This window comes from Thermothelomyces heterothallicus (genome assembly GCF_042370625.1).
Source record: "Thermothelomyces heterothallicus CBS 202.75 unplaced genomic scaffold P884_scaffold_3, whole genome shotgun sequence".
Taxonomy (NCBI): Eukaryota; Fungi; Ascomycota; class Sordariomycetes; order Sordariales; family Chaetomiaceae; genus Thermothelomyces; species Thermothelomyces heterothallicus.
The window spans coordinates 342,084-363,581 of NW_027192564.1; the positions used below are offsets into that span (position 1 = coordinate 342,084).

The following is a 21,498-nucleotide window of genomic DNA, read 5'->3' on the forward strand; positions in this document are numbered from 1 at the left end:
GGGTGGAGGCACATCTCGTTTAAACCAGACGGAGAAGGAGGTCTATGATTTTTGTGATGGCTTCTAGAGGTGAAGGGGACAGAGCGGAGAAACAGACAAGTAGGCAGAGGAGCACAAGGAATGTCATCTTTTCTGCGTCGCGTTTCGAGTGTGCAAATGACATCGTCTCACGGCTTCTGATTCAGGTGGTGTCGATCCCAGAGTGCTCGTCAGATGGTGATATGGACGCTTTTCTACACAAGGACGGAGGAAGTAGTGCCTCGGACTACTCGAGTTTCCTGACCCATTCGCCGCCGTCTAAAGGTCAGCCAGAGAGTTACGGACTTCTCGCGAGGTTCTTCCTGACGACAGGGTTCTGAGGTCTGTGATGCAAGTCTCGAGCTTTGCCCATAGCTTTGCAATGACGCCAATCCTTGAAGCCGTTTCAAGGCAACACTGGGACTTTCTAGGTTATCACACCTTGTCTATTTGCTGCCCTTTCTAGCTCTGGTCCAGTAACTCCAACCCGCTCTTTCCCTCATATCCCAGTTCTACACTATGCGAATAGTCTAACAAGCTCGTTCTCTACAATAAGACACGCCCGCCAACGCCACGCTTTCGGCTTCCCATGAAGTTGCAGCCCCCCCCCCCCACCAAACAAAAAAAAAAGCCAAAAAAGGGAAAGAAAATGGCCTAACTTTGGAGAAAACCCCATCCAACCCAACTGCCAGCTCAGCTAGCAACTTGACGGGGCCCGCCCAAAGATTCCCCACCAGAAACCCACATTCCGCATCCCGTCGTCGTCGTCGCCGCCATGCTCGTCACCCCAGTCGTCTTGGCCGTCCACGACGCCCTCCTCGAGACAGAGCAGCGGGCGGGGCCGCCGGCCCAGCTCCTCCCGCAGGCTGCTGAGCAGACCCCTGGTGATCTCGTCCCTCTGGGGAACCATGGCGAGGACCCGCGCGTCCGCGCCGAGAGCGAGCTGCTCATCGATCGCGCCGGCCAGGAGCGTCGGGTGGTCGTCGTCGTACAGGGGGTCTGCCACGATGATGAGCTGTTATTAAAGGGTTAGCGTTTTCTTTTTTTTTTTTTTTTCCTTTTTTTTTTGTGGGAGAGTTGTTCTGGTTGAAGCATTGCTGCTTAGTGCCCTCACCTGAAAACGGTTCGGCTCCCAGAACATGGGGTCGACGTCTTCCCTGGAACCGCCCCATGTCAACGGAGCCGCTTCGGCTTTGCCGCCAAGCCGGCCCACGACCTCCCTGTTGAGAGACACGTTGTGCGCCAGATTGGGGATGATGGTGGGCAGGTCCGTGAGCATAACACTCGTCTTCCAGACGCAGGCGGCCGCCAGGCCCAGGAGGCCGGTGCCAGAGCCCAGCTCCAGGACCTCGTGCGGAGCCGAGAGCACCCCGGGGACGAACAGGTGTGCGAGAGGGCCGTCCGCGAACTGGCGGAGGAGCCGGGCGAGAGCGTACGATGAGCCCCACGTCTTGAGGCCGAGAGAATCCCCGGTCAGGGGCGGCTCCCGGATGACGAGGCTGAAGGCGCCGTGGCCGTGATCTTCGAAGGGCCAGCGCCGAGTGATCTCCCCCATCGCTGCCCGACCACCGTCAGCCCCACCTTCTCTCACATTGCCCTTCTTGTCTCTGGGCTGGCCTCCTCCTCTCTCTGCCCCGACCCGCACTTGACCCTTTCTTCCACCGGGAGGGCGCGCAATGTAGACATACCTGTCCGGCCGCAGCGCTCCGACATGCGCTTGCTTGCCTCTTCCCAGATCACTTCCCGCTCGTCATCGCTATCGAGCCATGGCAAGCCGCTCTTGATGATGGAGGACAGAAACGCGACCACCTCCCGCCGGTCGTAGGCGGTTGCGGCCTGCTCCTTAAGGATATCGGCGCGCGAGTCCTGCAGACTCCACACACGGGGTTCGACGCGGAGCTTCTTGAGGGTTTCCAAGAGTACCTCGTAGGCAGGTTTCTGCCAGAGCCGGGGGAGCTCGTCCTCGGGGGAGGAGAACAGCTCGGCGCCTCTCATGCTCTGCGCAGCGAAGGGGATAATCGATCACAAGGCAAGATTTTTTGAATAGGGAGAGCTTTTGTTTTAGGGTTCAAAGAGCGGAAAGGAAAGGATACCCTCGAAGGGCCAAACAGACAGTTGTGAAGAGGCAGCAAAGAGTGGCCAAGGAATGAGAAACAGGAAAGGCAGGAAGAAAAGAAGAAAAGGGAAAGTATGAGAATGAAAAGATGGGAAAATACCGAGGAGACTATAACTACACTCGAGCGGCCTTCACGGCCAGCACATTGAAAACTACCGGCGGCGCTGCTTATACAACATTTCCCTGCATGGAAATGGCCGTTGGCCTTTTTTTTTTTTTTTTTTTTTTTTTTTTTTTTTTTTTTTTTTTTTTTATACTTGCTGACGTACTTGGCTCAGATTCTCTTTTTGGAATCCCGATGGACAGTGCCATCGTGGCACCGCCGTCTGACGTCTTTCCTCCCCGTATCCTAGTTATCGAGCCTCGTAGCCCCCGACAGTTCCTGTGCCTCCACGATAATGGCGGGGATTGCCAGTCTGGCGGTGACCCACTGCCATCTCGAAATTTTGCATTTTGCTTTGCCCGGCGCCAGTGAGGAAGAGCAGCGATAGAGTTGGTGTATAAAAAAAAAAAAGAGTGGGGGTGCATCCTTCCCTTTGGGAACCCTGAACAAAATCGGGTCTCTATCCTGCGCAGGCGAGCTTTGATTGGCTGGGATCGACCGCGGGGCACTGAGCCGCAATTTTCGATGACTCCAAAAACTCTTTGTGCCTGCGTTTCTGCTTCTTTTTCTCTCTTTTCCCCTTCTCTCTTCTCCGTGAAGCCTCGTCCTCTTCAACGCTGCGTTTCTATGCTACAAACGGAGAGCCTGCGCAAGCAGTGCTTTCGAGCCATACCATCTAGCATATGAGAAATTCGGAGAATCGGCTTCACTCATGGCTCGTCCATCTGCGCTCTCGGGCGTCCGATGGGTTGCGAGCCCTGCCGGTGACGGCTTGGCGCGATCTCGCGTCTGTAATTGGCATCAGAAAAGCAGGGCCTGGGACCGCCTCGTGGCAACGCGGGTGTCGGTTTCCCAGGTATCCTCTGGGAGAGCCGTTACGAAGCTTGTGCGCAACACTTGAGTGCAATACGCAGCGTGCGGTCTTGCTTCTCCTCTTGGAGGGGCGAGACCACACAATTCGATTCCGATTATCCTGTTGAGGACGAGGCTTCACCAACTCTTTTTTTTTTTCCAGGTAAGAAGTGGCTTCCTGTTTCCGTGAGGGCGAGGATACTGCTAACCAACTATCGCCGCCCGCCTTGGGCAACTTGGGCAACCAACAACCTCCTCCCTTCCCCACCTCCAACCCCATCGGGTCACAAACGATGCGAATCATAATGAAGTCCCTCCAGCTACATGACTCTCCGCCCTTTTTTTTTTTTTTTTTTTTTTTTTTTTTTTTTTTTTTTTTTTTTTTTTTGCTTCTGCTCTACGGAATACCGCAGGCCGATTCGGCGGACCTTCAGTCGAACACCTCTACTTGCCTTGCGCCTCAGCCTCGTTGTCTCCGTTGGCCTCCTCGTCGAAGCCCCACCCATACCGGTTTGACTCCTCGACCTTGCTCTCCTTTACGGAGCTGTTCGTCTCAGGAGGCTCGCTGCCATGTTGCTTGGTTCCCTCCTCCCCATCTACATGGCAGTCTCAACCGTTCAGTCATTGTCCCGGGCCCGCTGAAGCCGTGAGATTAGGAGGGCAGGTATTGAGGAGGGACGACTTACAAATCCATGGGTGCTTCCTTCGGTCGAGCAAACATATCGTTTCCTCGAGCTCAGTCACCAGCTGCCTGCAGGCGGCTCGCTCGCTCGCCGCTCTCTCGGCGAGGTCGACGATTCCGTCGCAGAAGACGATCGCCTTCTTGGCCGTCCGGATCTGACCCTCGACTGTGTGTCTGTCTTCCCACGCCGCCTTCAGGGTCTTGACGGTTCTCACGGCGCCCTTGATAGCTGCCCTGCTGGCTGATACCCGGGCCGCCACGCCCTCGAATCTCGCCTTGTCGCGCTTCCCACGGAAGACCTTCTTAACCTTGTTTCTCCACACGGTATCGAGAGTACTTTCCTCAGCCCAGGGTCGGAGAGCCTCCACATCGGCCTCGAAGCATTGCACGAGCGCCTGGAGCATCTTCAGCGAGGAGCTGACCTCGTGGTGAAGGTTTCGCAACGTGGCATCGATGCCGAGGCATTGAGGAGCCGGGGGTGCCTTGAGATCTCGCTGTTTGTTAGCCGGGTCGTGAATGCCGCTGACTCTCAGGTTCGGTTTTCTATCCTTGACCCAGCAAGGCATGTGTTCTGAGGGATTGTCGTCGGACAGGCTGAGGTCGCACAGCGAGAGCTTCCGTGCCTTGTCGTGGTAGTTCCTTGAGCCTGTTGGGAGGCAAGTTGAACAGCCTGGATAAGTTGGGAGGCCGTAGCCGCGGGCGTTCATCTCGTCGTGGAGGTCGTGGAGTTGGAGTGCTCCCTGCCGGCCTAAAAACCCGTAGGCACTTGGTGCGGTGCTATTGAAGAAGTGGTTGCTATTCAACTATAACATATCTAAAGTCAACGAAGATTACCCGACAAACGTCTTCTGAGTCTACTCGCTCGATTGCAAACTGGTGATTGTCCAGCCGTCATTGTCTCCCTTTCCGTTGTTTTCCAGCGCACACAAGCCTCCAGACCTCCGATTAGACCCCGACGGCGTTAGCAATCCCTTTCTCTGGCCACTAAAGGGGGGAACGTTGGTGTGTTTCCCTAGGCCTGTTCCTATGCTGCTGCTTGTTTAGTGCAGACCCAAGCAAGCGTCTGGTGTTTCGCTCCATAGTCTGGCTGGCAAGGGAACCCCTAGCACCTTGCCAACGATGTGCTCACATGGGGTCTGTCGATCACACACATGGGATGATGAGAGTAATGTGACATTGGTCACCCTCTATAGAGTATTATTTTCTCACTCATTCTGTCTCTCTGTCTGCCATGGCACTGGTTCACCAGACCTCGGAGGCTGCTTGTAGGAGGCGGGTAGCATCTATACTTCGATGCGAGAGCATGTGTTATGAGCCCAAGCGGCGAGAAATGACCAGGAGGCGGATCACTTGTTTCGTGCTTGTGTAGAGGGCAATGACAATTAAGACCAGCCGTTTCTCTTTCTCTCTCTCTCTCTCCCCCCCCAACCCCGCCCCCCTTCTTTTTCTTCTGTTCGCCTCGCTGACTGGATAGTTCCACGTACTCGGTCGTACAGTCACAAAACATGGAAGTAGGCAAGGCAGGCAGGGATGTGTATGGAATACATGACATGTGGCAGGCCATCGCAGTCCGTTTTCTCTCTTTACTTGCTAAATAAAATTAGAGGACCGAATGGACAACATGAGCTCAAAATGGCGATGTTGGTATAGGTGGGTACGATGACGGCATTCGACAGCAACGGAATCGATCAATCTTTGTAAGAAAAGAAACAAAGCCAGGAAAAGGGAAAGCTTTTACTGCAACCGTGGTAGGCGAGGCTGGCTGGGCTGGTCTCACCCGGCCTACGGAGTACTGTTTCACGCACCACACACCCACCCATCACGGGGAAAGCGTGAGCTGCGTAATGTGGGGCTGTATCAGAATTTTTACCCTCTTGAGTGCTGATTGTTGTGGCACGTTTCGCATGGGTGAATGAGCGGATGGAGCCTGCTCTTTGCTACGAGCTGGTGTTGTGCTGTGCTGTGTGCTGCGCTGGGTTGCGTTGTGTTGTGTTACGTTGTGTTGTGTTACGTTGTGTTGTATTACGTTATGTTGTGTTGCGTTGTTAAGTGTGGCTGTTGTTGTCTGTACGTAGTATGTACGAACCCGCTTTTGCTTGGCGACGTCTGGCCTTCGGAGTTCATATACAGGCAGAGGCAGATAGTGTGCCTAACAGCCGCAAACACCATTGATTGGCATCTCGCCTAGGCAAAGAAGACTATTTGGTACGGTATACTACTTTGTAGCAGAAAGGTTTGCCAGTGCCCGCCATGTGCTGTACTCATTGTATGATATTTCATTCGCCTTGCCGTGAATTTTGGCAGAGTACCTATACAGTAGACGCCAGATCAAGTAAGGTTGGGACCACGGTCTGTGTGCCTAGGTCTGTTCTCCACGCCTGACCCGCCAGAACTACAACCAGCCGTAGCCTAGATTAGTTGGAAGTCTAAGAGGTAAGGGAGAGTAAAACTTTATGACCCTCTGTGGAGTGCATGTGACATCGTACATCGTGTGTACTGTATATATATACTGTATGCCACGATGTCGAGCGGCAGGCCTACGATTTGAAGGTTGTAATGTTCTATATCTACTAATTTGCCGTAAGATGCTAGTAAGATATCACCAGCGTCTTAGCAGATCCCGCATTGTCCAAATCGGCTCCAGATGCCTTCAAGCCTCAGCGAGATTTGCCTAAGCAGCCCGGTCTGGCTTATTCGGGTTCGAAGTTTTCTGGGGTTATTCTGAGCACAGCAGCAGCGGTGGGGGAGGTTTGGCCAGAGGAACGGTCTATGGCCCGTGCGCCCGGCCACTCCATTGCCCCGTTTTGGGTTTACGCTAGGCTCAATCTGAGAACGTGTAGTATACTGCGAGATGAAGTGCAAGCTGCCAGTGCGGGGCCGCCAAAGACAACACTCTTGCTAATAAGGGTACCTCAAGATATAACCCTATAAGCTTCGGCACACTACGACGATTCTCTCGAGCGGACATTGAGCTTGTACAGTTGTACGCCTAGGTGCCATTCGAATGGGCTGCTCAAACCAGAAGTACCTTGCTATCTTTGATGGGGATCATATCGAGGAGTATGTACGCCGGCCCGTCACGGAATGTGCGCGGTTTTTTTATGACGGCCGGCATCATCCGCTGGACAAGATGCGGCATCAACCTGCCAAGCCGTGTACTTTGTAGTGTATGTACATAACGCAGTAACGTGAGCGGGCAGCAACCGAAGTAACCGTGGCAGCGGGAGAGGTTCCGCCCGCCCCGGGACTGGAGTAGTTACCCTCTCGCTCCATCATTGGAAGCATAGAAAAGTCGGATGGTGGGCAGAGGCAGAAGAGAGCACGCCTTCGCGGCCTGCCAGGGGATCACTCGTTCGATGATTGGTAATGAGTGGGGTCTTGGTTTGCTTGCTCTACAAGTACGGATTAGAAACTCATATTATCGGGTTTCTCGATGTCTCAGCTCAGCAGCGAGCGGAATTCCATCACTTTTTGTGCATATAGCCTCCCCGCCAAGAGAGGTCGGGAACCATCAGCTAGGTAAGTAATTAGTACATTGGAGGGTAACGTTTTTTCGCTTGAAATGCAAGAAATTCCCTCTGAGATTTGGCCCGGATTTTCTAGGCAAAGAGGAATTGGCGGCCCAGTGGTCCGATCCACGCACTTTACTTTGTATGCCTGCTGGTCCACTACACGCTAAAACGGGACGAGCAGCTCCGCTCAAGTTTAAATATGGATATTTACCCATCGCCGGGGCTGCGGGTGCTGCCGACCTGCAACCGACACTAACCTTTTCTTGCGCTTCTCCACGTCACCTTGTCGCAAGCATGTAAACAATCGGGAGACCGGCAAATAGCGCGAAAATACGTACTGTGTTAGCCCTCGACTCGCCCCCTCCCCTCTCTGCCTTCTTACCCGTGAGCCAGCCTGGAGAGAATTGCTACACAGTACTAGTAACCAAATGGGTGGCATTTTCCTACCTCTAGTGTAGGGACGCCGCGCTATTTGTCGCGTCCCCTCCCCTCGCCTCTCCCCCCGCCGTGTACGGAGTTTGTAAGGACATCATGTCATATGCGCGGGGTTCCTGAATGCAGGTGTAACTGTAACCATACGGCTCCTGCAGCGCGCCAGCGTGGACGGCCGCTTCCATGCGCCGGTAAGCGGAAGGAGGGGGAGAAGGTCACTCACCTCCTACGCAACCGCGCCCTTCATCCTGCTCTGAGTATTTCCTGTGTGTGTTCCATGCGTGTATATGCCTTACATACAGCACCCTACACAAATATACCTTACATAGGCACACTTTCTTATATCCCTTCTCGTACATGCTGAGGCAACGGAAACCCTGCTCGTGCTAAAACACATACACATACACACACACATACATTCTCTTCCCAACGAGGCCGCCGGTCTGGAAATCGTACTCCCTCTAGCCTCCGAGACTTCGGTGAGTTCCCCGAATCGAGGATCCCAGTTCGGAGGCAGACAAGTGGGGCGGAGCGTGGTGGGATGAAGTGGAAGAGGGAGGCGCCGGCAGGCAGGCCACTTGCAGGAACTCCCGCGTATCCGTATGTAGGGTCGATACCTGCATATCTTACAAACAGTACACTACTTGTACCTACGGGAACACTCATTAAGCTACTTACTTAAGGTGGGCGGCATGTTGGCCTCTCCCGCTCCTTCAGCTATCGTCCGGGGACTCTCTAGCCGGGGGCTGCCCCTATGCGTCGGCGACAGGACCTGTTTGCAGGACGGCTACATAAGGGTGAGACATGCAGAAACCCGGAATCACCCAGCCCAGGGGAAGGCGCCCATTGGTAGCTGAGGCCGGACGAACCCCCGAACCTTGAAGTGAGGCAGCCTGAGGGATTGAGATCAACCTTTGGATACCGTCGAGAAGGGATGGAAGAGGGAGAGGAGGAGGAGGAAGAGAGAGATAAAGATTAGCGAGAAATTGCCCGAGCAGAGAGGCATAGGCGTGCGTACACTGCCTTAGCTGTATTTACGCGATGTCTATATGCGTGCGAACTCGGCTGGGGGGTTCCTACGTAGGTATTCGACCCTTGTACCTATACCTAGGTATTCGAAGAAGCTTCTCGGAGGTACGGATCACAGTGGATTGCACGCGAGCACAGACTGCCTGCCTGCCAGTAAGGTAACAACAACTACTTTATAGGAAGGTAAGGAAGGCAAGGAAGGCACGGAGTAGCTTCCGTGCTACTTTATAGGTGGGTATGCACAATGCCCCGCACTGATGTCAGGTTCCTATCCCTTCCTACTACCGAACTTTGTGGTCCTACAAAGAAGGGGAAAACAAAAAGAAATCGGGAAAGAAAGATAATAAAAGGAAAAAAAAAAATATCGGGTGCCAGCCAGAACAGTGCCAAGGGGTTGCAGAGCGAGCGCACGCCTATCAGGTAACATAAGGTAAACCGAACGGGGCAATGAGGGTCGGGGTTTGAGTATTACAGTAGCCTATCGTTCTACGAGAGATACCTAACGAATAGTTGACTAAGTATCGGGTACATCACGGGCAGCATGGTCGATTGGGGGGAAGGGCTCGACGTTGGGGCTCGCAGGAAAGTACCCGCCTACCTTTGTGCTAGGGACCGGATCAAAAGTAATGTATGTGTCCTACGTACATATAATACGTAGTATACGAAGGATAGAGACAGGGGATGGAAGTCATCTATAGTCAATTCATCCGTCATACCGTATGGGATTTCCGCCAGGCCTTACAAAGAAACTACATGTAGAAGTGTTGAACCCCGGCCAAATCTCACCTTAGCTAAGGCATATACTATACTTACACTACCTTTACCTCTCTGACTTGGCGGTTGGTTATTTGCCACCGCTCGCTAGATTGGTCCTATTAAGCTGCTCTCGTACAATCTACGCAAAATACACCCACGCTCTGTAGAATACTGTGTCACTAGCAGCGCTATCTCCTACCCAGGTAGGTAGTGGCCGTAAGGTAGTAAGTAGCTCGTCTCTGAGACAGGGGCGTTCACTATGGGGGGGGCTGGGCATGTGCTGTCATTCGGTACCACGCTGCTGTTCACGAGTTTTGTTCGTCCCGTGCCGCGAAGAAGCATGTCAATGACCGAGGATTACACACACATATGGGTCCCGGCGGAACCGGCGGTGTCATGGCCACCGGCGTGCGCGCGCGTGCGTGCGCGGGACCGAAACAGCCTTGGTCGAACGAGCCCAAGGGGGGCAGGCTGAAAAACCCGAGCTCGTTTACCTTGATGACCACGGTAAGCCTATACGAAGGATGTATCTGAGAATGCATCAGTGATGCCTGGTCCGAAGCATTGACACGGCGCCTGGGCCGCTCGATCTCGGCCTGTCTCAACTTTCAGCAGCTCTTTGATGGGGTACTGTTTCGATCCACCGGGGGTGCACGGAGATACTTTGCTCGAAGGATCGAAGACGCCGCGGGGCACCCGCAACCGGAGCAACCCTGCAGCGTATGCCGGCCGGAAGGCCAGGAAGCCGTGGAGCATGTATTGCACCGTGCACGGCTTACCACTATGCTCTCCTCCAGTTTGAGTTACAATCATCATGTCCAAGGTCTCGAAAGCAGGATCGACTCCTGTCTACGGAGGTAGCTAGTGTAGGGACGACATTCCCGGTCAGCCTCCCATTGCTTGGCGGCTGACCCGAGGTTTTGGGACGAGTGGGAAGCCTGAGCAGAAACCGAAGGCGTTGCCCGCTGCGGTATCCATGCACAGGGCAGGGCAATTGGTGTTTTGGCCGAGAAGATCTGCTCGGGGGTCTGGTTCCGTCACACAACGCCCCAACATTCCACCCGCCCGGGGGGCAGGCAGGTCATGGTGTCAACACGGACGGATTGCGTGTGCTTCTTTGCCTGCGTACCCTGATGAGGAGAGAACGGAAGAAGGCCGCGAGGGCTGTGTCTGGCTGGGCACGTAGCAGTGCGTCAGACCGACTTCCAGCAGTCTGCAGCGTCGGCTCTAGCTGCCCCTAAGGTACATACATGTATAGTTAGTACTGTATGTAATCCGTACTACATAACATTTACGAGCAGTAGGTCAGGTGGGTAATATAAACCATTGATCGGGGTTCTCGCGATGAGGACAGCTTTTGAGGATTAGAAAAGAAAAGGTATACAAGGCTGGGTCTTGAGTACCATTCCTCCCTGAAAAGTCAAGGAGCATCAGTTTAAAAGCGCTTTCTCATCAGTTTCCTTGCACCCAATCCGCTCGGTGTTCAAATGCGTGACAGGGCGAGATTTCAGGGCGAGGATGGAGTGGGCCCCCCCGACACGGATTGAGGAGCGGACTGGGCCGGGCCACTTCCCCTCATACGCGCTATTGCGAAGTTGGGTGGAGTGCCACGCTCAGTTCGACAAGACTAAAATACTAGCGCTTCGATAGGTACATAGTAGTGTTAAGTAGTTTGTGGAGGGACGGAGAATGGGGGGAGGGGAAGCCGGGCACGCCAATTTGTTCCATGGCCTAATCCGCAAATTGTGGTCAACTTAGGGAAGAATCGAAAGATGGAAAGGAAGGAAGAGAGGAAGGAAGGAAGAGAGGGGGGGAGGGAGGGAGGGAGGGAGGAAGGAAGCATTGGCTTTCATCATACTAGGTAATGAATATGACACAGGCTAGGCCCCCAAAATAACAATTCAAATACTTTCCAACCAGGCAGAGAATGGAAATTAATTACGGTGCCCGTTGTTAGGTGAGTGAGGCTGGTGGTCCGTGAATCCTGGCCCCGAAACCCAACGAAGCGAACGTTGACTCCACAACTGCTAGGCAAAGCCCAGGTCATCGTCTCCACTGGGGCCGCTGAGCTCGACCTGAGTGGTGCACGCGCGAAGGTGCTGACTGACTGCGCCTGATGACTCTGTCCGTACTTATTATACACTACACTGACGTCCTGTACTACCCTTCGGGTTAGGTGTGCGATTTGTTTTTCTCCCCTTGCAATCTGGGAGCCTCCCATCCCGTCATTTTTAAGCTAGGCTGGCAGGTGGCAGCCGGAACCTGTGCTCAATGGCAAGCAGCCCCATCTCCTACCCTCTCGATCAGGTGTCAATAGCTTGCTGGCAAGGCCTGGAGATCATGGTCCGCATCGGATACATGCACAATGCTGCTCACCCGCGATCCCTGAGCCCTTGTCGGGCAAAAAGAAGCAGCTTGCCCAGGACGGCTGGTACCTTGCGGTACCTCAGCCAAGACCCCTCCACCCTGTCTCAGTCTCCCTGGGCCAGTCATCGGCCGCCGTTGCCCTGCTTCCACCCATCGGCGAGGGCAATCGGCAAAGCCCGGTGGGTCGGCCTGGGCCGGCGGGCGACAAGCCCAGTACTGATACATGCCCGCAACCTGCAACGCTCGGTGGGGACTCCGTGCCAAAAGAACGCTGTGGGGACGTGGGAATGGCGTGTAACCCACCCGCTCTGCCCTGGTCCCGTCTCTTGCTTCCATGTCGCTCTCCCGACGCACTGCACTCTTGGTTGCAGGTGCGGTGCGGGCTCTCTCTCTCTCTCTCTCTCTCTCTCTCTCTCTCTCTCTCTCTCTCTCTCTCCCCTCTCTCTTGCGCTCCTCTACCTGGGAGCTTTCCTTTCATTCTCCCACAGGCGTGCTCTCGCCTCTTCCGGTTTCCCAAACGCAAAGTGATCTTGTGGTGCTCCCTTACTTCTTTTTTTATCCTTTTGCTCTTTGGGACCCGTCTCTCGTTCTCTCTTTCTCCTGCCCACTGCCTGCGAATCTCGCGGCGCCTCACACCCTCCGGCCTGCTCTCCGAACCCAGCGTACAGAGGGCACCACGTCAGTGTTGTGGCCCAGGTGCATGCTCGCTGCTTTGATTCCTCCCTTTGCGTGCCAACCACATGCCGACAACTGCACGGGAGCTCTGGGTGACGGAGTCAGTGGCAAAGAAACCTGACCAAGCTCTCAATCAGTCTCAACAAGCACGTAGGTGCAGGGGACTCCTCCTCTCCGAAGAGGCGGGCTCACGCATGATCACGTTGTCGAGTCTTTGACTAGACTGGGAACTATATATCCGTGACAACATCCTTCTGGGGGAGGGTTACCCTTTCTCCCTTTCGACTTTCGACGGGACCTACATCGTGGACGGCAATCTTAGACCTCCCCACTATTACTGATCAACACCGTCCAGAGCGCCGCCTCTCTACCTCTTTCTCTCTCACCTCTGTTCCTCCACCTCTATCTCCCGCTCTCTCGTTCTCTCGCCCTTCCGATTGATAGTTCCAACCCAGCGAGCCGCCCACCGAGCCTCCTCCATCGTTGACGAACCTCGCCCTACACATTAGCGAACTGACAAGAAGAGGGGGGGAGAACATACGAACCATTGAGGCAGACGGGAAAGCTTGCTGGGGGTTCTGAAGGAACCCGTGGGGAGGCGTGAGGGAAGCCAAGCCGTTGCGGAACTATTCTTGCTGCGTCAAGATGGTACTCAACTTTCCCGAGAGCGGTGTCGTGATCGAGAGCTCGGCCATCAAAGACATGGCCGAGTTCCCGACGCAGGCATTCGCTATCACCTTGAGTGACAGTGTCATTGAGGACATGATTTTCTGCGTCCAGAATGGCGGAGACATCCAATTGGCTCTGGGGAGCAATCCGGTGAGTAATTGTCAAGATATCCTCTAGCCTCCAGTATTGTCCGCTATGTATTGTCTGTGATTGTGCGGTGCTCGACAATACCGAGCACTTGATCGGAGCCACACAAACGCGACCACCCCCCTCCCCCAATCCTATGGATGCTCCTCCCGCCCTCTCTCTTTCTCTGCTTCGACGATCTCCTGACCTTCCCAACCACAGAAATTCCTCTTCGACGATCACGAGATTCGCATCCCAAAGACGTCCGACCCCTCCGGCTACGACCTTTTCTTGGCCAATTCCGACGATCCCTCGACTGCGAGAAAGTTGCCCGAGCCGACCATGTCGATCCTTCGGCAGCCGAAGCGCAAGCCGAAGACGACCGCCCCGAAGACGGCCAAGCCAGCCGGGAAGGGAGAACCGGTCGCCAAGAAAGCGCCAGCCCGAGGCTCTGCCAAGTCTTCCGGTGTCGCAGCGCGGCCCGGTTCTTCAGCAGCCAAGGATGGGGAATCTCAGAAACAGGAAGATGCCACGGCGAAGCTTAAGCGGACATTTGACAGTTTGGCAGCGGACAAGCGGGAGAATTCGTACGGATGCCAGAAAGGTCCGCTGAGGGAGCTGAGACTAACATCAATCCCAGTGCTGTCATCGTCGGCGGGTTACCCGGTTCGAAGGGGGCAAAGTTTGGCCGACTGCTCGACACACACGGTGCTCCTTCGCCTCGTTCATTACCCCCGAGTCCGGCTCTCAGCGGGGTCGGTTCTCCCTCGCTTCTTCCCTCCGGAAGCACGCCACAGGAGAGAGCGAAGCAGCAGCGGTTTCCCCTCATGCACGAGCTGGCGGTCCAGGACCTGTCGCGCGAGGAACTCTTGGAGAAGTGGGACGGGACCGAGGAAGAGTTCAACGCTGCTCTCGAAAAAGTGGCGACCTTCGACAAGGACCTCCAAAGGTGGGTTCTGAAGAAGAACTGCTGGAAGGAGCTCGATATCTTCGAGTACGACTACTCCGACGACGACCGCCGCCAGAAGGCCATTACCAATGCCATCAAGTGGTTCGATCGCAACCGGGTGAGCGCGTCGGACCCCCTCTGGCAGAAGCTGCTCCCCAAGGCGGATCGCGGGAAGGGCATATGCCTGAGCAACCTGCAAGTGACGCTCGCCAAGGGCCCCGTGATGCAGGCGCCCAAGCAGCGGACCGACGCAGCGAGCGCTAGCGGGGCCGACTCGGAGAAGGACGATTCGGCGACTTCGGCCACAAAGAAGGGTTCGGGCGGCGAGGCAATGTCGAGGTCCAGTTCCCAGGCGTCGAACGGGAAGAAGAAGCTGTCGGCGTCGGAGGCGCAGGCCAAGCGTCTCCTGTCCACCAACAAGAAGAAGCCGTTGCCAGCCGCGACGACAAAGGCAGCGCCGAAGACTTCGGCAGCCAGATCGTCGACCAAGGGAACTTCCGCCAAGGGCGGCCGGGTGTTATCCAAGGAGTTCGTTACGGATTCGGACTCGAGCGATGACGAGGTACCGCTGTCGTCGTCCAAGGCGAAGTCCAAAGCCGCAAGCGCACCGGCTCCAAAGCCGACGGCGCGGCCAGCCGAGAAGCCAAAGGCGCCGGCGGAGAATGGCAAGGAGAGGCCAAAAGAGGCGCCCGTACCGAAGCCGAAACCCGCTCCGGCTGCGAAGGTGTCACCGCGAGAGCAGAAGAACGAGAGGGAAAAGGAGACCATCCGCGCCGAGGTGATCGCCAGGCCCATTAAGCCCGCCGCAAAGCGCCCGCGGGAGGCCGACGACGACGACAGCTCGAGCTCCGGCACTCCGCTCAGCAAGCGCGTCAAGCCTGCCACCAAGCCACTACCCACGCAGACTAAAGCGCGCACCGCTTCCGATGCTAGTCAGCACAGCCGGGTGGCCGCGCCCAAGCCCAAACATACTTCGCCCGTCAAGTCTTCGCCCCTCGCTTCCTCCCCGCCGACGAACGCATCGGACGTGGAACCGGACCGCACCACGCCCGCCAAGGCCCGTGAGCGCGAGCGCGAGCGGGAACGGGAACGGGAACGGGAACGGGAACGGGACCGTGAGTGGCGCCGGGAGACGGCCGTGCGCGGTTCCAGCAGCAGCACTACAGATACCAGCAGCACCAGCGGCAGCATCGCCAAGAAGCGACCTCCGACGACGACGGCGGCGGCGGCGGCGGACTCGTTGCCCCAGGGCAAGGCGAAGCGGCAACGCCCTTCCCAGGAGACTATCGAGATGGCAGCCAAGTTCCGGCAATTTTACGCTCGGTACCTGCAGCTGCACCGGGATGTCGTGAGCCACGATAACCCCGATCCGGGCAAGATGACGGATCTGTTGGATATGCACGAGCGGCTGAGCCGGATGAAGACGGAGATTTATGCTGCGGTGGAGGTATGAGGGGGAAGGTGGGGGGTGACTTTCTTGATGGAAGAGATGGGCTGGGAAAAGCAAGCACTGGGAGGGTCAAAGCCGGCATGCACTCTCGGTTAGTTGATTGGGTCCTTTTTTTTTTTTTTTTTTTTTTTACACTTAAGGGGTTTCTTTGTCGTTGCTCGTCCTCGAAGCACAAAAGCCGATTGCATGAATTCCTGACTGGTTATGGCGAGGGAGTTTCAAGAGGTTGGGTTTCACACTGGCAGTTGAGCTCGCCCCGGAGCCAGACCGGATCGTCGAGCTGGGCACACATTGCATCTGCACCTGGGTGTTGCATGGTTTGTGGTTTGGATTACTCGTCTGTCCATCAAGAAAAAAGAAGATGGCTCGGAACACGAATTGGCGTTATGGAAAATCCGGTTTGGGAAGTTCGATACTCAGCGTTGGCTAGGTTATCATGTCTGGATCGATGGCACCAGTCCATCACATGAAAGGGGAGGGGAGGGTATTTTCTCGTTTCTTTTTGATAGCGATGAAATACAACAGGCAGCGTTGAATATGCATTCGCACCAGACCCCCCCATTCGGGCTCCCATATCATGCATACTGCGTTGAAACGGCAAAGTCGATGTCCCACATGCCTCGAAGGGTGCGTGCGATGGCGTCGTCTACGCTTAGATTGTCGCTTGGAAAATCTGCCAGGTACGGAGTACGTTCTTCTGTACGGATTATATTTCGCAGCCTTCAGAAGGCCCGCATCCGAGCCACACACACACACACACACACACACACACAGGTCAGACCCCTGCGCCGGTACGGCAACGCGCGCCTGCACATGTTGGTGCTGGAGAAGCATTCGGAACGTCATCCAACTCTACACAGCCTCTCGAACCAACACGGAGAGCGAGGAAACCGTGAACGAGATGTTTTGAAAGTTAGTTTGGGTGTCGTGTATCATTCGCAAACCGGGAAAGGAGGAGCGAAGCCAACGGCTATTCTCCCGCCTCCCCGATCGACAGGTATATAAGACAGAATTGTTCGCGTTCAATCATGTTTGTTACGTCCGTCATTAGGCAACCTTCCCCCCATTACTCCTCTTCCCGCCTTCTCCTCTACGCCCGCCGCCTAAGCCGAAAGCTCCTTTGGTGCTCCCTGCTCCGGGACTCTGATTAGATTTGTTTGGCCAACCCACGTGGTTACCCGCCGCGGACCGACCTTCCTCCTCGTGCTGATTCTCCTCCGTCCGTTTCCGTCTTGTCGTCGCTGTCGTCGGCTCGCTCGCTGTGTAAGAAAGCAGGCAAATTTTGTCGGACCTCTGTGTCGTATACGTAGATATATATACATATTCACAGGTGGGGGAGTTGGTGAACCGCCCCGCTTTGCTGCTTCCTTTCACAGCTTGGAGAGAAAACGGAGGAGGCCGCCTCCCTACTGGGTCTTGAACAGTAGGATTGCGCAGTGGCCGAGGTAGAAGTAGATGAAGTGCTTGGTCTCTGGTTTGTGCGGGTCGATGTCGTCAGTGGTCGTCTGCAGCCCGAAGCAAAGGAAGAGGGGTGGTCGACTTCATACCGTGAGTCACGAAGCTTCCGAAGTTACGGCCCACGATGCAGTGCCAGGTGGGCCCCTTCCTCTCGTCGAACTATGTATCAGAGTATTGCGTCAGCGGAAGGTCCGTGGCATGGCCCGGTGTTAGCTGGAAATAGCGTAGTAGGCATACGGTTCGCTTGATATGCTGGGCAATGTCCTATCCAGGCGATTAACGTTAGTTACGCTACTTATACAGCGCGAAGTGGGGTGTCATGAGCACAAACCTTCTCGATGGTAAACTTTGCCATCGCCTCCTGGGCTAAGGTGCATCATAGGTTAGTCCGGTACGTCCCGGTTTGACCATGAAGGTCACGATCGGACCCAGGTCCTACATACCCACTTCGATGACCTCTTGTTGCATGTCCTCAGTCTGTCATGCTCGGTGTGTTAGAGTTGTCTGCAGGGGGCCGAAATCGGACGGCGGGCATATCGAAGCGGAGGACGAACCATATCAGCGCTCTTGATCTGGGCTGCCACAGAAGTTAGCAAACGCGGTTTGTGAGTCAGGCGTGCGCAGTGAAAGGGGCTGCGGCAACTGTACCCTCGAGCTTCTCCCGCGCGACAGGGGAGCTGCTCCTAGCTGGCTTCCTCTCGTCGGTCGGCATTGTGTCTTGGGTTGAGGTCTGTCTTCGGCTACGCAGTCAGCACAGACTCTGCAGCAATTTGACACTACGGACGCCAGGGGAGGAGCCATTCCGTGTCTGCACACGGGTGATGCATCCCCCTCCTGTCCTTGCGTCGCAGGTCCTGTCGAAATTGGATTGGGGGTTCTAACGTACAAGCAAACAAGGTCACAAGGTCAACTTTGGTGGATTCGATAATGAGGCGCTGCAAACCTGGTACAGATACGGGCGCAAAGGCGTGGGAGTCCGAACTTGATGTTCAAAAACGTTAGGAGAAAGGCGATTCGCGGTGTTGTGTGAACGGGCAAGTGCTCTGCATCGAATTGTTTGTGGTCTTCCACGTCGAGGTCGGCGCGGCTCGGCCGAAGCTAAATGATTGGTGCCGCGCTCCTTGGCATCACTTGTTACCTTGGGGTAATTCAAGGAACAGGCCCCGGAACACACTTGGCACCCGGGAGCGGTGCGGGCTAGTTATTTTCCGGACATACTCTTCGCTCAAGTGTGGTGAAGAACAGGCGATAAGATAGTTAACCACGAGAGCTGTGGGGCCGGCATTGAAATTTCTGGAACGGGTGCCGAAAAAAAAAAAAAAAAAAAGGATCCAGGCTTATTCCATTTCATTGAAGATCAAAACAAGATCACATCAACAACGGGAATGATTGTGCGGTAGCCTTTGCTTCAAACCCTGCCGGCGGCAGACAGGAAGCAATATAATCAACGAACATGGAGTCCTCGAGAGTGTTCGTCAAGAATCTGCCACCGACCATTTCGGAGGCCGAGTTTCGCAACCACTTCTCTGCCCAGGGTCGCGAAGTCACCGATATCAAGCTCTTCCCTAACCGCCGCATCGGCTTTGTTGGCTACAAGTCGCATGAAGATGCTGCAAAGGCCGTCAAGTACTTCAACAAAACCTTCATCCGGTTGTCTAGGATATCTGTCGACTTGGCCAAGCCGGTAAGGTCAACCCGCCCCGACTCGCCAGGCTCCTGCTGATCATAGATGCAAGATTGTAGACTCAAAACCGAAATTTCCAGCCGCAAAGGATGAGCAGCGTCATGATGGCGCCGGCATTTCCTCTCGCAAACCTGATGGCACCGGCGTAGACCAAACCGATGACGAGAAATCAAAGAAGAGAAAGAGGGAGGCACTTGAGGAGGCGGATCCCAAGCTGCAAGAGTACCTTGAGGTTATGGGACATCCGGTCAAGAAGCCCCGTGACAGAGAAGTGGTTGGCACCGGTCAAGAGACTGATTCGGTAGCCGCCGTCCCCCCTGCCGTCATTGAGGCGGGCGAGAGCGACGACGAGTATGAGGATATCCCCTCGCTCAAACCGAAAGGGGGGGCCAAAGGGGATCCTGCTCCTGTCGAGGCCGCACCCGCAGCTGTGCCAGATGGCGAAGGCCCTACGCCGGCAGCGGGAGACGTACCCGTGAGGGAGGTGCCGAAGGTGGCTGCAGACGCGACAGATGATGACTGGCTCCGGTCAAGGACAAATCGTCTACTTGACCTCGTGGATCCTGATGACCCAGAGTTTGCTGCGCGGGCAGTTCCATCGGCCCCGGCAGCCGCGACCACGCATGCTCCCGAGCCAAAAGATTCGGCAGGTGTTGAGACAGCCACCGATGCTGATAGCCCCAACCAGGGCGCACCCGTGCCAGCTGAGGATACCGAGGACGCCATAAAGCAAATCGAAAAGACTCGCAGGCTGTTCTTGCGGAATCTCGGCTACACCGTCACAGAGGATGACATTCAAGAGCACTTCTCCAAGTTTGGGGCTCTGGAAGAGGTAAGGATGCTCTCATTCTTCTGTCCATACAAGCGCTTGCCCTTTGTGATGAATCCCTTGATAGGGACAGCTTATGCCACTGGCATATGACGAAACCCTTGGGCTCAGTATTTAGTAGATGCTTCGAGATTCTGATGAGAGGGGCCGATTATCTTATTATTTCCATTCACCGGGCACCGGACGCTCGCTAACAGCATACAGGTAAATCTTCCGTTGGATAGCCGAGGCCGAGGCAAGGGTTTCGCCATGATCCGCTATGAGCAGCCGGCTGCCGCGGTCGCGGCATTTCAGACAGACGGCTCGATTTTTCAGGGCCGAATAATACACATCATCCCTGGTTCGGCGAAAAGGGAGAAGAAACTGGATGAATTCGCACTTTCCAAGCTGCCCCACAAGAAGCAGCAGCTTCTCAAGAAGAAGGCCGAGGCAGCGTCTAGCACCTTCAACTGGAATTCGCTCTTCATGAGCCAAGACGCTGTCAACACAGCCGTGGCAGAACGTCTCGGTATTTCCAAACACGAGCTCCTGGACCCCACGGACGCGTCTGCTGCCGTGAAACAGGCAGTTGCGGAGACCACGGTGATTCAAGAGGCTAAAGCCTACTTCGCCGCCCATGGGGTGAATATCGAGGCGTTCAAGTCTCAGCAGCGAGGCGACACTGCGATCCTCGTGAAGAATATCAAGAACACCTCGATCGAAGAATTGAGAAGCCTCTTTGAGGAGCATGGTACTGTGGTGAGGGTTCTGATGCCACCGAGCGGTACCATCGCCATCGTCCAGTTTGCACAGCCGGCGGCTTGCCGAGCTGCCTTCGCCAAGAAGGCGTACTCGCGGTTCAAAGATTCAGTGTTGTTTCTCGAGAAAGGCCCCAAAGGATTGTTCGTAGACAATGCGGCCCCGCCTCAGGAACCTCAGGATCGCCCTGCTGGCGTTCAGAAGCCCTCGGTTGCCGATCTGCTGGAGCGCGATGACGACGAGGATCAGCAACTCGAGACGACTTCTCTGTATGTCCGTAATCTGAACTTCTCAACCACCGCCGAGGGCTTGACCAATGCCTTCAAACACCTGGACGGGTTTGTGAGCGCCACGGTCAAGACCAAAAAGGATCCCAAGCGGCCCGGTCAGGTGCTCAGCATGGGTTTCGGATTCTGTGCCTTCAGGACCAAAGAGCAGGCTCAAGCGGCTCTGAAGGTCATGGACGGCTATGTGCTGGACGCGCATAAGCTTTCCGTAAAGGCTTCGCACAGGGGCCATGACGCCGCTGAAGAGCGCAGGCGTGAAGACCTTGCCAAGAAAGCGGCGGCGCAGCGGACAAAGATTGTCATCAAGAACCTTCCATTCGAGGCGACCAAAAAGGATGTGCGCGCCTTGTTTAGTGCTTATGGCAAACTGGTTGCACTTCGCCTCCCGAAGAAGTTCAACTCGATGTCGCGCGGCTTCGCGTTTGCCGAGTTCGCCACGGCCAAAGAGGCGCTTAACGCTCTTACTGCGCTCAAGGACACTCATCTTCTGGGACGCCGGCTGGTTCTCGACTTTGCAGAGGCTGATGAGGTTGACCCAGAAGAGCAAATCAAGGCCATGGAGAAGAAGATGAGGGGACAAGTGAACAAAGTCACATTACAGAAGCTCACGGGAGAAGGGAGGAAACGGATCAACATCGGGGACAAAGATGAGGATGAGGCATGACAGCATGAAAAATCGATCTCTAGATAGATCTTGGATCATCAGAGACAAAGAAGTACCAGTACCCTCGAGAGCTAACTTATTTTTGGTGGCTATACCGCCCTT

General features: G+C 55.2%; 7 protein-coding genes across 7 annotated transcripts; 2 read left to right on the forward strand and 5 right to left on the reverse strand.

Annotated features, from left to right (window-relative positions):
* Positions 1-650: 650 nt before the first annotated feature.
* On the reverse strand, positions 651-2,013 carry P884DRAFT_236845 (putative methyltransferase-domain-containing protein; the record flags this gene model as incomplete). Its single annotated transcript, XM_069440010.1, has 3 exons — positions 651-1,033; positions 1,133-1,575; positions 1,707-2,013. 3 exons carry the CDS (start codon positions 2,011-2,013, stop codon positions 716-718), a joined length of 1,068 nt encoding a protein of 355 aa, XP_069300426.1. The 3' UTR covers positions 651-715.
* Positions 2,014-3,621: 1,608 nt separating this feature from the next.
* Positions 3,622-4,596, reverse strand: P884DRAFT_255263 (uncharacterized protein). Its single transcript, XM_069440975.1, has one exon. The coding sequence runs from the start codon at positions 4,476-4,478 to the stop codon at positions 3,711-3,713; it is 768 nt and encodes a 255-aa protein (XP_069300427.1). The 5' UTR covers positions 4,479-4,596; the 3' UTR covers positions 3,622-3,710.
* A 2,639-nt stretch (positions 4,597-7,235) lies between these two features.
* P884DRAFT_267031 (uncharacterized protein) lies at positions 7,236-8,409 on the reverse strand (the record flags this gene model as incomplete). Its single annotated transcript, XM_069442073.1, has 8 exons — positions 7,236-7,286; positions 7,415-7,446; positions 7,541-7,565; positions 7,622-7,677; positions 7,939-7,979; positions 8,016-8,101; positions 8,133-8,332; positions 8,394-8,409. 8 exons carry the CDS (start codon positions 8,407-8,409, stop codon positions 7,236-7,238), a joined length of 507 nt encoding a protein of 168 aa, XP_069300428.1.
* A 1,348-nt stretch (positions 8,410-9,757) lies between these two features.
* P884DRAFT_267032 (uncharacterized protein) lies at positions 9,758-10,585 on the reverse strand (the record flags this gene model as incomplete). The annotated part of the gene is made up of 4 exons (XM_069442074.1): positions 9,758-9,780; positions 9,868-10,096; positions 10,164-10,349; positions 10,544-10,585. The coding sequence occupies 4 exons, from the start codon at positions 10,583-10,585 to the stop codon at positions 9,758-9,760; spliced, it is 480 nt and encodes a 159-aa protein (XP_069300429.1).
* A 2,602-nt stretch (positions 10,586-13,187) lies between these two features.
* On the forward strand, positions 13,188-15,739 carry P884DRAFT_275031 (uncharacterized protein; the record flags this gene model as incomplete). Its single annotated transcript, XM_069442797.1, has 3 exons — positions 13,188-13,361; positions 13,560-13,924; positions 13,978-15,739. The coding sequence occupies 3 exons, from the start codon at positions 13,188-13,190 to the stop codon at positions 15,737-15,739; spliced, it is 2,301 nt and encodes a 766-aa protein (XP_069300430.1).
* Positions 15,740-17,014: 1,275 nt separating this feature from the next.
* P884DRAFT_76058 (dynein light chain type 1-domain-containing protein) lies at positions 17,015-18,341 on the reverse strand. The gene is made up of 8 exons (XM_069446072.1): positions 18,138-18,341; positions 17,843-17,911; positions 17,749-17,771; positions 17,638-17,671; positions 17,526-17,560; positions 17,432-17,458; positions 17,284-17,353; positions 17,015-17,207 (listed from the first exon to the last, which is right to left on the reverse strand). Exons 2-8 carry the CDS (start codon positions 17,904-17,906, stop codon positions 17,143-17,145), a joined length of 318 nt encoding a protein of 105 aa, XP_069300431.1. The 5' UTR covers positions 17,907-17,911; positions 18,138-18,341; the 3' UTR covers positions 17,015-17,142.
* Positions 18,342-18,524: 183 nt separating this feature from the next.
* On the forward strand, positions 18,525-21,463 carry P884DRAFT_217265 (uncharacterized protein). Its single transcript, XM_069439342.1, has 3 exons — positions 18,525-18,878; positions 18,931-19,710; positions 19,912-21,463. The coding sequence occupies exons 1-3, from the start codon at positions 18,648-18,650 to the stop codon at positions 21,394-21,396; spliced, it is 2,496 nt and encodes an 831-aa protein (XP_069300432.1). The 5' UTR covers positions 18,525-18,647; the 3' UTR covers positions 21,397-21,463.
* The last annotated feature ends 35 nt before the right edge of the window (positions 21,464-21,498 follow it).

What these genes read in the sequence shown, in the direction of transcription:
- P884DRAFT_217265 (XM_069439342.1), top strand. Translation starts at nt 18,648, where the DNA reads ATGGAGTCCTCGAGAGTGTTCGTCAAGAATCTGCCACCGACCATTTCG. An exon ending in CTGTCGACTTGGCCAAGCCG is followed by an intron (nt 18,879 to 18,930) that starts GTAAGGTCAACC and finishes CATAGATGCAAG; the next exon opens with ATTGTAGACTCAAAACCGAA. An exon ending in AGTTTGGGGCTCTGGAAGAG is followed by an intron (nt 19,711 to 19,911) that starts GTAAGGATGCTC and finishes AACAGCATACAG; the next exon opens with GTAAATCTTCCGTTGGATAG.
- P884DRAFT_255263 (XM_069440975.1), bottom strand. Translation starts at nt 4,478, where the DNA reads ATGAACGCCCGCGGCTACGGCCTCCCAACTTATCCAGGCTGTTCAACT.
- P884DRAFT_76058 (XM_069446072.1), bottom strand. Translation starts at nt 17,906, where the DNA reads ATGCCGACCGACGAGAGGAAGCCAGCTAGGAGCAGCTCCCCTGTCGCG. An exon ending in CGCGCGGGAGAAGCTCGAGG is followed by an intron (nt 17,772 to 17,842) that starts GTACAGTTGCCG and finishes CTTCTGTGGCAG; the next exon opens with CCCAGATCAAGAGCGCTGAT. An exon ending in AGATCAAGAGCGCTGATATG is followed by an intron (nt 17,672 to 17,748) that starts GTTCGTCCTCCG and finishes CGAGCATGACAG; the next exon opens with ACTGAGGACATGCAACAAGA.